This window comes from Astyanax mexicanus, chromosome 10 (assembly GCF_023375975.1).
Source record: "Astyanax mexicanus isolate ESR-SI-001 chromosome 10, AstMex3_surface, whole genome shotgun sequence".
In the NCBI taxonomy this organism is placed as follows: domain Eukaryota; kingdom Metazoa; phylum Chordata; class Actinopteri; order Characiformes; family Acestrorhamphidae; genus Astyanax; species Astyanax mexicanus.
Window position 1 is genome coordinate 11,565,646 of NC_064417.1, and position 16,836 is coordinate 11,582,481.

Genomic DNA, 16,836 nt, shown 5'->3' on the forward strand with positions numbered 1-16,836 from the left:
AAGTATGTAAATAAATGGGTTTAGCAAAGTGGAATCAGGCTAAATGTGGATTTATACATGTGAAGAGCAAAAAACTTTAAAGAATGTAGAAACTGATTTGAGCACCTCTGGGGCATCATCACATGGAAGATGGAGGAGCGCAGGGTTTCTAACGTCCACTAGCTCCTTGATGTCATCATGTAGGAAATCCCTGCCATCCTTAATGTTTTTTTGTATCTGAATGTATTACAACCCTTAACTAAGAGGACAGAAATTTTAGGGGTGTAGCATTATAGCCAACCATCAGTCTAGGATTTTGTAATCCTGTGGTTGTGAGATCTGGGCCTAAGACAAAATGGCTGATGGGAAGGGGAGAGACAAAGACAATGATCATAATGTGTCAATGGCAAAAGTGCATGAAACATTTTATAAAGAGCTTTTACAACAGCAAGAGAGCAATTTTAAATCTTGTGTTTATATCATCATGGATACAGCCAATAAGAGGATTGATGATTTGGTAAAGGAAGTAATAGAAGTAATGGAATTATGCACTCGTCCAGAATTTACCCGAAAAAGAGATGGATGAACTAGATAGATAGATTATTTATTGTCATTGTTATCAAAAGTATATATATATATATATATATATATATATATATATATATATATATATATATATATATATATATATATATATATATATATATATTGTCAGGGCCAGACAGGAAGGAGACTGGTGCAGATACAATAAAATAACTTTTATTAAAGTTATAGAGTAAACAGGGGTAGTCAACAGAAACAGGGTCAATACCAAAAATGCACAGTGTAGAGAAACCATACCATAAACGGAGGACAGTCCAGAGTTCATACACGGAAAGGCAGTATCACAGGTTAGGCAAAAATCCAAAGTACAATAAACAGTCCAGGTCATACACGGTAATCCAACACAAGGGAGCAGGCAAAAATCAAAGTCGGTAGAAAACAAAAACAGGATCATACACGGAAAATAGCAAGGGCAAGAGAAACGCTTTGTATTGTAGGAATTTACCAAACAGATACTCGGCGAGGTGTGAGCGTGAGCATGGTCCTTAAATACTCTGAGTAATCAGTACTCGGGGCTTCCTGGTGGCGTCATGTGACGTGACATGTGATCGGGAGTGTGTGTTGTGTCATGGAGTGGTGCGTTCTGGGTATTGTAGTTGTTACTGTGAGAATCGCAGATAGAGCTGGATGTGGGAGACACAGACGTGCTTTCAGCACCAGACATGACAGTACCCTCCCCCTGAGGGCCCGGAGCGGAGGCAGAACGGGGCCGACCCCGGCGACGACCACCCGGCGGACAGGGAGTACCGGCGGGAGGTGCAGGTGTCGGAGCGGAGGTGCCAGACAGACGGGGCTCACCAGAGCGAGAAACCCGACGAGTTGGAGCAGAGGAGGTCGGAGGACGCTTGGGACGTCCACGGGGCCTAGGAGCAGGCTTACCAGGAAAACGAGCATGAAACTCCACGAGCAAGGCAGGGTCCAGCACGTCTTTGGCAGCCACCCAACAACGCTCCTCCGGACCATACCCCTCCCAATCGATAAGGTATTGGAGTACACCCCCACGTCTGCGTGAATCCAGCACCTCCCGGACAGAATACGTGGACGACCCCTCCCCCTCCACAGCCGCGGGTGGAACATCAGCCGGTGCAGCGTCAGCGAGCGGACCCGGGACCATAGGCTTGAGGAGAGATACATGGAAAGAATTATTAACACGATACTGAGGGGGTAACTCCACCTTGTAAGTAACTTCATTAATACGTGACAAAATCTTAAGAGGACCAATAAACTTAGGCAGGAGCTTTCTACAACTACCCTCAAACCTAAAGTCCCGGGTAGAGAGCCACACCCGATCTCCTGGTTGGTAGTCTGGGTTGTCACCACGGTGCTTGTCAGCACGCTCCTTGTACACGCGCAGTACCTCAGAGACTTTACGATGCGTGTCTTCCCACACCTGCTCACTGCGTTTCATCCATTCATCCACAGCCGGCACATCAGTGGACACCGCTGTCCAAGGAGCTAGAGGAGGCTGAAAACCCAGAACACACTGAAAGGGGGTGAGGCCAGAGGTAGTGTTAACTAGGGAGTTTTGTGCTATTTCAGCCCAGACGAGGTATTGTGACCAATCAGTGGGATGTTTGAAGCAGTATGTGCGGAGGAATTTCCCGAGTTCCTGATTAACCCTCTCACATTGACCGTTACATGTAGGGTGGAACCCAGAAGTGAGACTGACATGTACACCGAGATGTTCAAAAAATGCCTTCCACACACGAGAAGTAAATTGAGGACCACGGTCAGACAAAATATCTTCGGGGATACCAAAGTGTCTAAATACATGCATATAAATAGCTTGAGCAGTTTGGAAGGCAGTAGGCAGAGCTGGGAATGGAATAAATTTAACCCCTCTAGAGAAACGATCAACAATAGTGAGAACTGTAGTATAACCCTCAGATACAGGCAGATCAGTAACAAAATCAACCGCTATATGCGACCAAGGTCTCTCAGGTACAGGGAGAGGTAGTAGCTTACCGGCTGGAAGGGTTTTAGGCGTTTTACATTGCGCACAGACAGAGCAGGAGGTAACGAAAGAGTGAACATCAGCACGCATAGAATCCCACCAGTAACGGGCAGAGAGTAATTGTAACGTGCGTGTGACACCAGGATGACCAGAGGTTAAAGCGGAATGAGCCCAGGTGATGAGCCTGTCTCGAAACTGAACGGGTACGAACGTTTTACCCTGAGGACAGTCCTCAGAATTGGGCTGATTAGCGTTACTTTGGCGAATCTGATCGTCTAACTCCCATTGAATGGTTGCGATCTGAACAGAGGGAGGAAGAATGCGTTCAGCCTCCTGGGGCTGGGATGCGCTGTCCACAGTGCTGTAAACCCTGGACAGCGCATCAGCTTTAGTATTACGGTTTCCCGGACGGAACGAGATCGAGAAGTTAAATCTAGAGAAAAAAAGAGACCAACGTGCTTGTCTCGGATTAAGTCGTTTAGCCGTGCGGAGGTATTCCAAATTCTTGTGATCAGTATACACAGTGAACGGATGAACGGACCCCTCCAGCCAGTGACGCCATTCTTCTAGAGCTAATTTCACAGCAAGAAGTTCCCTATCCCCTATCCCATAGTTACGCTCCGCAGGGGAAAGCTTGCGTGAGAAGAAGGCTACAGGAAACAATTTGGGTGGCGACCCACTACGCTGAGAGAGAACCGCGCCAACACCCGATTCGGAAGCGTCCACTTCCACTACGAAGGGAAACTCGGGATTAGGGTGCCTAAGTACAGGGGCTGAAGTGAATGCAGCTTTCAGCTCACTGAAAGCGCGATCTGCTTCGGTTGACCACTTCAGGATTTTAGCAGCCCCCTTAGTGAGAGCAGTCAGGGGCGCAGCAATGGAGCTAAAGTTACGGATGAACCGCCTATAAAAATTAGCGAAGCCAAGGAATCGCTGGAGTTCTTTAATGGTCTGGGGCACTGGCCAATTAGTAACGGCAGTTACTTTCTCATCGTCCATAAGGACACCGGAGGAACTGATAACGTAGCCGAGAAATGTGACCCTTTGAGTGTGGAACTCACATTTCTCGGCTTTGGCAAACAGACTATGTTCTCTCAGGCGTTGGAGAACTTGGCGGACATGCTGAATGTGTGTGGGGAGATCTGGTGAATAGATAAGGATATCGTCTATAAAAAGGACAACAGAGTGATTAATGAGATCGCGAAAGATGTCATTCATAAACGACTGGAATATAGCTGGGGCGTTAGCGAGACCGTAGCTCATGACCAGGTATTCATAGTGGCCGTTGGTGGTGGAAAACGCCGTTTTCCATTCGTCACCTTCCCTGATGCGAATGAGATTATAAGCGCTACGGAGATCGAGTTTGGTGAAGTACACGGCATTACGTAACTGTTCGAGAGCTGCTGGGATTAACGGGAGCGGGTAAGCGAACTTTTTAGTAATGTCGTTTAAGCCTCTGTAATCTATGCAGGGTCTCAAACCCCCATCCTTCTTCTTCACGAAGAAGAAACCTGAACCAACTGGGGATTTGGATGGGCGAATGAAACCCTGCGCAAGAGCTTCACTAACATACTCTTCCATAGCCTTCTCCTCATCACGAGACAATGGGTACACACGAGCTTTGGGCAGTACAGAACCCTCTATTAAATCAATAGAGCAATCATAGGGGCGATGCGGAGGTAACTCAGTAGCTTTAGCTTTACTAAACACATCAGAAAAATCATAGTACTCGGAGGGAATATCAGGGGTATCTACAGAATTAGGGCTTTCGACAGAAGTAGATTGCAAAGAGAGTGAAATTAAAGATAAACAGTTCTCACGACAGAAAGGAGACCAGGCAGTGATGTCTCCCAGGCTCCATGAAATGACGGGGTCGTGTGTCTTTAGCCATGGCGCTCCCAAAACCAGTGGATGTTCTGTGCGTGGGAGCACATAGAGAGAGAGCTGTTCCACATGTAGAGCGCTGGCTTGAAGGGTGAGAGGAAGAGTCTGCAGGGTCACAGGTTTGGAGCGTACAGTCTCTCCATCGATGGCATGGATGGAGATCGACTTGGAGAGAACTTTCGTGGGTATGGCGTGCTCCTCCACCAAATCCAGGCTGATAAAGTTCCCCTCCGACCCAGAATCTACAAGCGCTGAGACACAAAAAACATCCGTTGGAGTGGTAATAATAACAGGCAACACGAAACATTTTTCTTTAAGTTTAGAAACAGGGGTACATACCACGTTAGCGCGTGGAGTACTCTCCACGCGCTGTCCCAGAGCAGACGCTTGAGCAGAATTGGGCCGGAGTTCACAGTTAGCCCTTAGATGATCTGGACCACCACAATAGAGGCACAGGTGAAGGCGTATGCGACGCTGCCTCTCAGCGACGGATAGTCTGGATCGTGTGATGTCCATGGGCTCAGGGCTGGGTACAGGCGCAAATTCCGGAACTGGATTCCCGGACTGGAGTAGTGCAGGGCGAACCGCAGGAGTGTGGCTAACAGCTTTGGGCTTACGGGAAAGGAGCTGATCCAGACGGATAGACAGAGCGATCAGCTGATCCAGGGTGAGTGAGTCGTCCTTGCATGCAAGTTCTCTTTGAATCTCAGGGTTAAGTCCGTGTCGAAACATGGAGATGAGAGCAGGGTCGTTCCAACCGCTGCTAGCAGCTAACGTACGGAACTCCAGAGCAAAGGCTGCCACAGATAGTTTACCTTGCTTCAAGGTAATCAGAAGCTCTCCACTAGATTGCCCATAGCGTGTATGATCAAAAACGCTGCGAAAAATAGACAAAAAAGTGTCGTAGCTGGATTCAGAAATGTTCTCCCAAATAGCTGTAGCCCAGTCCAAAGCCTTGCCAGACAGTCGAGAAATTATAAACCCGATTTTAGCTTTATCAGAAGCAGGAGGTGAGTTGCTAAAAAACACGGAGCACTGGAGCAGAAACCCATTACATTTCTCAGTGTTTCCGTCATAGACTTCGGGTTTACACACAGCGAAAAAGGGAGTAGTGGTTTTGTTAGGGCTGGCTACAGGACTAACCACTGGGCTAGGGTTCTGGGTGGACAAACCCCGGAGGTGACTCATAATCTCGGCTAGCTGCTGCTGTTGGTTAACCTGGTGGCGTGCTAGCTCGTCAACAGCTTGGGTCACACCAGCGAGCGTTTGCTGGTGCTGACCTAAAAGCCGACCCTGGTTAGCCAAACCAGACTTAATAGACTCTGTATCCGCAGTCTCTGTCATTACGGCCGAGTATCTTGTCAGGGCCAGACAGGAAGGAGACTGGTGCAGATACAATAAAATAACTTTTATTAAAGTTATAGAGTAAACAGGGGTAGTCAACAGAAACAGGGTCAATACCAAAAATGCACAGTGTAGAGAAACCATACCATAAACGGAGGACAGTCCAGAGTTCATACACGGAAAGGCAGTATCACAGGTTAGGCAAAAATCCAAAGTACAATAAACAGTCCAGGTCATACACGGTAATCCAACACAAGGGAGCAGACAAAAATCAAAGTCGGTAGAAAACAAAAACAGGATCATACACGGAAAATAGCAAGGGCAAGAGAAACGCTTTGTATTGTAGGAATTTACCAAACAGATACTCGGCGAGGTGTGAGCGTGAGCATGGTCCTTAAATACTCTGAGTAATCAGTACTCGGGGCTTCCTGGTGGCGTCATGTGACGTGACATGTGATCGGGAGTGTGTGTTGTGTCATGGAGTGGTGCGTTCTGGGTATTGTAGTTGTTACTGTGAGAATCGCAGATAGAGCTGGATGTGGGAGACACAGACGTGCTTTCAGCACCAGACATGACATATATATATATTACGAACCAAAATCGTGGCCCAAGAACCGCAATACGAACCGAACCGTGCCCACACTGTACTGTTGCATCCCTAATATAAACACACACATATACACCCATCATACCTACACACATACATATATCTACATGTCTATCTTACATACATATATATACACGTGTATATAGCATTTAGGGTTTTTATTGCAATTGGGTAAAAAATGTTCTTAGATCTTCCTGTTCTTGCATGTATTATTCTGTACATTCTGCCTGAGGGCAGTAATTTAAACAGGGAGTGTCCGGGATGGTAAGTGTCCATTTTAATGTCCTGAGCTTTGTAGTTCTTCCAATGTAGGGAGAGAGCAGCCGACAATCTTTTGGACGGTATTAATAACCCTCTGGAGTGCTTTCCTCTGAGCAGCTGTGCAGCTGGTGTACCACATGCATATACAGTATTTGCGTATGCTCTCAATAGTGGCATGGTAAAAGTTCACCAGCAGTTTTTGTGTGATGTTGTTCCTACTGAGTATTCTCAGGAAGTACAGCCTCTGCTGGGGTTTTTTCAGCAGCTCGGAGGTATTCACTCCACGATAGTCTCTCCTCGATGTAGTCTCCCAGGAAACGGAAGTCTGCTACCGTCTCCACACAGTCTCCACTAGTGATTAATGGTGGGATTTCTGTTTTTTTCCTTCTGTAGTCTATGATGAGTTCTTTGGTCTTTGAGGTGTTAAGAAGCAGGTTGTTCTCCCTATACCAGGTTGACAGCCGTTCCACATGGGCAGGTGAGCAGTCGTGTGTGTAAAGGGAATAGAGCAGGGAAATTAACACACAGCCCTGAGGAAAACCAGTATTAAAACTTGTGGCCGTGGATGTATAACCCTCTGTCTGCAATTTGAGAGGAAGCTACTTACCCACATGCAGATGGTGTGTGGAAGCCCCAGGTCATTTAGTTTGACTACCAGTTTGTTGGGAAGGATGGTATTAAATGCCGGGCTATTATCCCCAAAGAGCATCCGCACAAAGCTCCCCTGCTGCTCCAGATGTGATAGTGCCGTATGGAGTGCAATGGCTAAAGCATCTTCTGTGGAACGATTTGTTCTGTATGCCAACTGGTAAGGGTCAAGGCTATGGGTTAGGGCTGCTGTGATGTGACTATGGACCAGTTTTTCAAAACATTTTATCACCACTGGGGTGAGTGCCACTGGTCGGTAGTCGTTAAGGCTACAGATGTGGGGTTTCTTAGGCAGGGGTACTATGTTTGAGGTTTTCAGGGGACAGGGGACTGCTCCAGTGACTGGTTGAAAATCTTTGTAAAAATTCCAGACACCTGATCTGCACAGACCTTCAGCACGTGTTCCGGGACGCCATCAGGGCCAGTTGCCTTCCTTGGGTTTACGACCCGCAATGTGCGTCTCACCTCATGTTCATTACAGGAACCTGGCTAAGAAAATGGCAAATAAGACATGCAAATAATAGTAGACTTAGTATACTCTATTTTTAGAAATCTCTCCGATTCACACACTCAGCATATTTTAATAGAGATTATTCAAAAAGGAAAATAAAGAAATATAAATAAATAAATAACCAGTACTTAATGAAATTAACACTCTATTAACCACAAAAATGAGTTTTAATGTTTAGCTACCTTTCTTTTACTCAGATTATTGTATGAATTTTGGCATATCAGGTATCACAGTTTTAAATTATAATTGAAATAAATGAGGTTTTAGACGTAGAATCAGCGAAGTTGTAGTTTAGGCAGTCTGGCAGTAGTTTAGGCAGTCTAGTAGTAGTTTAGGGTGAGAGCGAGGCTCATGAAATGGTGGAACAGCCAAGAAGTCATGAAACAGCTCCCTCGTCAGCACTCAAGCTCTATGTAGCTCACTGGGCTCGTCAGAAACACTGTCCGTGTCCTGTATTCACATAATTAAGCTTAGCTAAGCAAAGTTTAACCATATTTCAAGCACAAAAGCAGCTACAGATTATATTTAGTGTTACTGAGTTAGCTAACACACACCATTTTGACTAGCTTACAAACAATAGAGTGTAAAGAGTTACTAACTTGACAAATATTATATACATGTGAACAAATCTCAATTTACCTCATCAAAGATGCCACAAAAAGTCACACAAGTGGTTTAAACTGGCCGTTAGCCACATTTTGGACTTTGGACTGACTGACAGGAAAAATAACCAATTATCTTGCTCCAAATATATATATATATATATATATATATATATATATATATATATATATATATATATATATATATATATATTTTTTTTTTTTTTAACAGAAGTTTTTTAACATGAGTAAGCACAATTATTTATTAACTACTGTGAGTGAGCACAAAAAAACTTTTATACAAATAAAAATGAACTTTTTTTTGTTTTTAGAATTATCTTAATTTATATAATTTGAAAATTAAACAGGGCTACACTTCCAACATATAGTTATATATAGAGCAATTACTGCATGGAACAGGATGCCAACTTGTATGACTAAACCAAATTCTAAGATCGTCTTCAAACACAAGGCAAGGAGTATTTCAGAAAGGTTTATTTTTTTAGATAATTGTTTTATATTTTGTTAGGCATCTATTTATTATTGTAAATTGTGTGTTACAAATCTTTATGTAGTGTGTGTGTTTTTTTTTTTTTTGTTGCTATTTCTTGTTTAAGCTTTGTAGTTGTACTTGATGAAATTGTGATGGAATTATTATTATTATTTTATTTATTTATTTTTTTACTTAAGTAGGACCCCAGGAAAAATAGCAGGAGCATCTGCCCCAGCTAATGGAGATCAAGTAAATGGATAAATAAAACCTGTGAAGCTCTAGTTTATGCCATGCTCAAAAGATAAGGCAGTGCTGAATAATAATGTTGGCTAAATAAAATATTGACATGCAAATGTTGCCAGCAGTTTAGACATTAATTACTGTGTGTGGAGTTATTTTTGGGGCAGCGCTAATACCACTCATGGTGTTCTCTGCTTCTGCAGAACCTGGTGGGGGCGTCATTGAGGGAATTAGTGCTGGGTTTTTTCTGATTGCGTCTGTGGTGGGGCTTGCTGTGCTTCTGATCTACAGACAAAAAGTTCATAAAGTGTGAGTACCCCCACCACAACAGACACACACACACACACACACACACACACACACACACACAATAAACACTGATTGGCTTCAGTGTCGCACATTCATCACTTTGTGCATAAACTAAAATCTGTCTAAGGGTCTTAATTAACAAGTTTATAATTCTGGCTGTGGAAAACCCAGCTGTCTCTATGATCAGCTTAATGAAGTGAGAATATGACTGGTGAAGAGCTCCATTAACACTGAAGCTGTACTATACCTTTAAACACATCAGTGGGGGTCCAGGGAATTTATCTTACATCAGATTACACACAAATACCGTATTTTTCGCTTTATAAGATAAATCTCACTTCCTCAATCACCATTATTTGTGCAAATAACACATCAGTGTTATATGCTTTGCCCAGTAATTTAGAGCTTAGGAAAAAATGGTTAGAATTTGTCTATGGAAGACCAGCAGCAAAGTACAATTGATATAGGTAGATGTATTTTAAAATAGTACTGTTTACACTCGTTAAAAGTAAAAGTACACCAACTGTCTGGGTTGCTCTGCTGAGTCTCAGCAAACAAAACTCCAGGGTGGATTTTTACTTTCTGGACCTGGACTACCCACTTCCGTGTGTTTACATCAATTTACATAGGATCTTCGATGTATTTCACGTTTTACAGGTTCAGGGGCTGATCTGCACAATGCAGGCCATTACACATGTTGTAAAGTTACATATGATATTACAAAGACTGTTTTCAGTGTAAAAATGTCTTTATTTTAAAACGTTTCTAACTATAGTCTGTCACACTGCGTCGCAGTGCTGTAAGCTAATTAGAGACAATATGTTTGCTTGTATGAATATTCATAAGCAAGAGCTAGTTCTGCGGTTAGCGGCTAATGCCAATGCTGCTGTATAACTCGTCCTCAGACAAATTATTGGAAATCTAAGCTTACTGTAAATAAACTTAATAAGCGCTCACATCAATGAAGTCATTATTACTGGTGTCTAGTGTATAGATTGAAAAGAGATTCCGCTGCTCCAAAAATCACATCATACACAGCAAGTCATATTACACATCTGGTCAGAATGGACATTGATTGTGTGTTGTGTCTCTGCAGTGTTCAGGAGCCAGTGGTGCAAATGAATGTGAGGAGAGAAAGACAAATCCAAACTGGGCTGCATTCCACTATCAGGGGGTATAGCTGATTATTATATTTGATATTTGAAAAAAAAACAATAATATTACCTAAACCAAATAGTGTCTCTCTCTCTCTCTCTCTCTCTCTCTCTCTCTCTCTCTCACATGCATGCACACCTTTACACCTTTACATACATATACAATCATTTATATTTTTATTCTTCACTTCCAGGAATCGGCGGATATCCAGGTAAACATTTACACTTTGGACACACACACACACACACACATGCTGTTTCTGTTACTCAGGTTTATTTTTATTTGCAGCCCTATTAAACTGTTGCAGTTTGAGGCTCACCTCACAAAACTGCAGGCAGACTCAAATTATCTGCTTTCACAGGAATATGAGGTATATTCACACACAGCTTATCCCTCACACACTCACATTGACCATATTTAGCAACTGACTGTAATCACAGACTGTCTGCACAATTTTTTTTTTGCAGGATCTGAAGGATGTTGGTCGGAACCAGCCGCTAGACGTTGCATTACTGCCGGAGAACCGCGGAAAAAATCGCTACAATAACATCCTACCATGTAAGATGCTCAGCAGTTCCTGTAAACATCAATCTGAGCTTCCAATTAGCTTCATATAAGCTATATAATTCATAATATAATATATCTTTCTGTGTTTTATTCCAGATGATTCCACACGAGTCAAACTCTCCTGTGTAGATGATGACCTCTGTTCAGATTACATCAATGCCAGTTACATTCCTGTAAGTAAGACTCATCTTTTCTTTAATTACTGACCTGTTCTTAGATATGACAGTCTGCTGAGGGGGATGACTCTCGACAGTCTTTACAGTGAAACAGTGTCTCTGTAAGCAGTGTTTAATGTGTAACCCTGTGTAACATAATTAGGGTTGCCAACCTTTCGAAAATGAAGGACGGGGGTTTGCGCTATGAACATATATATGTATATATATATATATATATATAAATATAACACCATATGCTAAGTAAAAAAGGTTTTAGGCACCAAAGTAAATTACACTAATCCATTTATCTCAGCAATATGAGTGTTTTTACCGGGAAAAAAGCACTACATATGATTTGAACAGATGCAAATAATCTTAAATACAGTAAAACGTAACAAGGAATTCTCATTTTAACTATGTTGTATCTTGTGAGCCGAACTAAAGAACAAAGTGTAGTTCCAGATTTCTCCTGGATGCTCCTCAGCCAGCATGTGTATATTATGTTCAGTTCCGTCAGCAGCTCACCTGATGTACCAAATTTACCAATTTACCAAACCAGGTGTTGACATGATGAGAAATAACTCTATTAAACTCAGATGAGGAGAGATTAGGAGATGTTTTAAGGAAAACTGTAAAAGCACTGCTTTTTGTAAATTTGCTGTTTGTATTTATTGTATTTTTAGTGTTTTACTGAGCTAGTAAACACTTACTTCACAGATAAGAAGCTTTTTCTTTACTGAAATTCCCACAGGTTCCTAAAACTTTTGCGTTTTGTTCAGAAATATGTTGTTCATAACAGAAATATTTTTGGCATAATAATATATGTAGCATAATATATGCTTTCAAATGAGCAGCGTCGCATGGTGTCTCTGAAACAAATCACCCGCCTTAATAACTAACTTCAAAAATACGGGACAAATCACGTCCCAGATCAATTCAATACGGAACGCGTATTTTACTGATCAAATACGGGATGGTTGGCAACCCTAATCATAATGTATGACACTGTAATAGTGTAACCCAGTTTAATACATTAATAGTGTAACAGTAAAGTTCACCACTGTAATAGTGTAACACAATGAAGTATAAAATAAAAGATAGCGGTGTTAACTGGCATGCTTGCTAATAAGAAAATCCACAATGACATGCAAACAAGTTTTCATTTTATTGCAGGCGATGCAGATTTCTTTATGAGAAAAGAAAGATGTTATTTCGTAGTGAGCTATAAAATTATTTTAAACTGTCTCAATTATTTATTCAAATAGCAATGGGATTATTGAATAATAACAAAAACAACAATAATGAGAATAGTAACAATTATAACTACAGTGTATTACAAAACTGAGTACACCCTCACATTTCTGGAGATTTTTAAGTTTATATTTTCATGGAATAACACTGACAAAATAACACTTTGACACAATGAAAAGTAGTGTCTGTGCAGCTTATATAACAGTGTGTACACCCCTTAGTAAAAGTTCCAAGGGCAGGGAAGTACAAGGGCAGGCTGCAATTCTGAGGTACTGGTGTAAGGGTGGAGATTTTGCACAAAAAATGCTTTAAAATGTTCATCTTTCTCTATTGCAGACTTCTATAGCTAAAGTAGCATTGGCTAAGGTGGTAATAGTACTGTACTGCCCCTACACATCACAAGGACAGTACAGTACTGTATGGGTGTTTCCTGACATCTCTGCTTTATGGCAAGCTGGAAGGGTTTGATGAACCGACCAACATGCTGGCTAAAGGTCACCTTAATAAGGTTGATTATATCATCTACAGTGGCATGGAAAAATGCCAGTAAAAAGTTAGTATTCAGTGTTGCTAAGATAATGGTGGACATTTTTTGAACCATCTGGTTTGAATCATCTTCCACATGACAGGGAATGTTGTGCTTCTGCAGCTTCCTGGTAGGCTAGAGGGTATGTATTTGTGGACGGCAGTTGCTCAAGATCAGGGCACCCTAGGGTTACCGTTCTAACAGCTGAGATGATGGAAGTCTCCCTTCATACTCATCTTAAGTGTTGTGAATTTCACCTGTCTGGCATCAGCACATTCTAGATTTTCCTGTGTCTAAATTGCAAATGGAGAAACTGAGAAACTGTGCTGGCTTCTTCTTGTAGCAACTGCACTTTAGTTTTGAGGTCACACTGTGTTTTTTCAAATTGTAGAGTGTGTGTTCTAGGTCTGCAGCTCTATCATGTAAGGTCACAATCTCAGTGTGGAGAGTTTGAGTGCTATTAGTCAGGCTGGCCACTGGATGGCAGCAAAGGCCAACTGGTGGGAGACCATCTCCATGATGCTACGTTAAGGCCCGTCCTTACAATAGGGTGGACTGGTTGAGCTCTGAGTGGCTCATTCAACCTGTAGAAGCCTTAAGAGACAGGGGGGTCTCCAGCAACAGTTACACACACAGCAACAAACACTAGATTCAGTGAAGTCACACAAGACTGATAAATGCAAGGAAGGTTTCCCTCATGGGCGCAGTATGCACAAAGCAATTTATATCCAAATGCTGGTGTGGTTTATTTGTCATGTCAGCATACCACTAAAAAAGATGAACCACATCCAACAGGGTTAACTGTGGACGCAAGAAGAAGCTGTCTGAAAGGAATTGTATTGTATTTGGATTGTATCCAAAAAACATAAAACTATGAAACTGAAACAACTGGTTTTAGACCACAATATTTTTTTGTCCCGACGGACAGTTCTGTTGGAAACAAGAGAATTGAGGTGCACATTGAATTCTGCCGTGATTTGAGCATGCATGGTTTTATGTTTTTTGGATTCAATCCGGGTTAGCACCCAAACATCCCTTTCAGACAGCCTCCTCTTTCATCCACAGTTAATCCTGTTGGATGTGGTCATCCTTCTTGGTGGTATGCTGACATTACTGAAGCAACTGATGTAGTCAATCATAAGTTTAAGATTTTTAATCAACCTCATTGTGATCTATTGTTATATAAATCCATATTCCGCTGTTTTCAGTTTCTCTTCCTTGGTTGAACAACGCCGGTTCTGTGTGCTTGAGGCTCGCATGTGTGTGTGAAGTCGCAGCCTACTGTGCCCTGATTGGCTTGACGCAGCGCGGCGGCTGGATTCATTTGAATAAAGTTGAGCTCTGCTGAACTTTTTGCCAGAGGTCCGGGCTGCCCTCAATACAATGCAACCCACCTGGCATGCAGCAGCTTTCTCAATTGAAATTAATAAGATGCGTTGTGCTTGTGGACACGTACTGTGACTAGGAGAGGGTGTCTTTCATTAAAAATATCGTTCTGCAGGCTGCGAGTTTGAGACTCCAGTCTTATACAAACTTATACAGACAAACTAAATCTCATGCTGTCAGTGTCTTGCATTTTAGTTCATATGAGGAATAAGTGACCATACAAAATAATCTCACTTAATAGGAGATTGGCAGAAAGGAGAGGAATGCAAAAGGTAAAGAGAGAAGGTGGCTTGGTGTGTGTGAGTGTGTATGTGTTTAGCCTGAGTGTTAGTTTTGCTTGCTAGCTTGCTAGCCTGTTGCACCGTGCTTTCATTATAATTTAGTTCTTGATAGTTAATCCGTTTTTACCTTTTTCTTCTGTGTCTCCTTTTTTCACGACTGCTGGCTCCCTCGCTTCACGCCACTTAAATCAGTCTTGTACGGCTCTGACCTCATTCCACTGCAGTCGGGCATCGGAGATTTGCTTTAATAAATGTCAAATTGGCTGATACAGGATCAAGCTTAATGAGCTAATTAAGCTAAGCTAGTCATTTTCAGTTACTATATTAAAGTAATCTACGTATGCTTATTTACAGCATAGGTTTTATTATTATCATCATTATCTACTGTAGTGGTATGGTTAATGTAATTTTCTACAGTAATGGTATGATTGGTGTGATGTGTTGTGATTGTCTACAGCATACCTGTCAAGTTTTAGATTTAAAAATAAGGGATATTTTCCTCTGTCCGCTTAAAGCCGTCCCACCAGCCCAACGAAGGTTCAGTATCTCTTACATTTTAAAACAGGTTTACAAAAAATCTAAAATAACCACATGTGAACCACTTACAGACTACAATTAGATTATCAGAATCTGAACATGTTGTGGACATTCCTACATATGCCATTCTTTTAATACAGCCAAATTAAAAACCCTTTTCTATATCTTTTTTTTATTTAAGATTTCATGTCTTTTTTGTAATAAATGCACTCTTTTATATGATATATTTTTTATTTATTTAATGGATTTAAAATTGGGTGCACAAATTCTGCAAAATGACTGTTGGTGACCTAAAAATAGTATCATGAGCTTGTACTAAAAGGACATGGACCAGATATATTCCATCAGTAAAAATTAGTCCTAAGGGGCCTACACAATCATTTTTAATTAATACTTCTTCCTTTTGATCACTCCTGATCAGTTCAGTTAATGTCGGTCCTCTGCACATTTCTAGTTAAACTGAGTCACAAGCTGTAATTGTTTTTATTTTAAAAGGTTTAATCTGTGTGTTTTATTTCGGAGTATTTTTAAGCAGCTATCAGAAAAATCTCATCACAGTTTCCATGATTAGACTACCGTTACCTTTCTTTTAGAAAAATCGCTGCATGTATGTTTTAACATCAGCAGCTCCGACTAGCTGCCTGAACTCACAGCGAGGAGGGCGGGGCTTCCCCACACTGACCCTCCTTGCAAGCTGATTGGCTGTTTCTCCTGAAAGGCGGGACTTTCTCCTTGAACCGGCTCCACGATTGGTTAAGAGACACAGAGCGGTCAGTGCCCTGTCTCCTCAATAATATATATATTTTTATCTTAATATAATACGGGAAATTTACGGGAAAATACTAATACGGGAGGACGGCGGGAAAGAGGAGTAAAATACGGTAGTTTCCCGGCCAAAACGGGAGACTTGACAGGTATGGTCTACAGCAGTGACATGATTTTAGACAGTACTGTAAGAGTTTTTGTGATTAACTGCAGTTGTGTAAACTCTAATTTAATTTTCTACAGTATTGGAAATATTGTTTTCAGCATTTTCATGTTACTTGCGGTTCTCTTGGCCGTTTAAGCAGCGTATTCTTACAATTTACATAGCATAGTAGACACTACGTAATTCAGCGTAATAATGTAACACGGTGTAAGAAAATTAACCACAGTGAAATAATATAATACAGTGTAATATATTGTTCCCTATTTTATTGTTGTGGCTTGTTTGTGTACAGTTTAATTTTTACACTGTATTCAAGCTAGTGGTAACACTTTAACAAAGTGTAACAGTGTTAGTGTGTGCAGTGTTGTTGATGTGTGTGCTGTTATGCTGGACTATGTTGAAGGGGAATAACTTCAGGCGGGAGTATATTGGCACCCAGGGACCGCTCCCCGGCACCAAGGACGACTTTTGGAAGATGGTTTGGGAGCAGAATGTACACAACATAGTCATGGTGACACAGTGTGTGGAGAAAGGAAGGGTAAGTGGATTTGTTTCACTGAATTTTCCACAGGTCACCACTTAATCTAAACACAGTGTCGTGTGTGTGTGTGTGTA

At 41.7% G+C, this 16,836-nt stretch overlaps 1 protein-coding gene and 1 long non-coding RNA gene across 3 annotated transcripts in view; one reads left to right on the forward strand and one right to left on the reverse strand.

Moving 5' to 3' along the window:
* The window catches only part of LOC125804701 (uncharacterized), a 338,968-nt gene that overhangs the window by 301,756 nt on the left and 20,376 nt on the right, over positions 1–16,836 (reverse strand). The window lies entirely within an intron of this gene.
* The window catches only part of LOC103044112 (receptor-type tyrosine-protein phosphatase beta), a 117,819-nt gene that overhangs the window by 100,019 nt on the left and 964 nt on the right, over positions 1–16,836 (forward strand). For both annotated transcript variants that reach the window (XM_049483851.1, XM_049483852.1), the window contains 7 exons: positions 9,330–9,435; positions 10,532–10,609; positions 10,784–10,801; positions 10,879–10,960; positions 11,058–11,148; positions 11,254–11,330; positions 16,625–16,759. In XM_049483851.1, the coding sequence (XP_049339808.1) occupies positions 9,330–9,435; positions 10,532–10,609; positions 10,784–10,801; positions 10,879–10,960; positions 11,058–11,148; positions 11,254–11,330; positions 16,625–16,759 (587 nt within the window). The remainder of the gene's footprint in view (positions 1–9,329; positions 9,436–10,531; positions 10,610–10,783; positions 10,802–10,878; positions 10,961–11,057; positions 11,149–11,253; positions 11,331–16,624; positions 16,760–16,836) is intronic.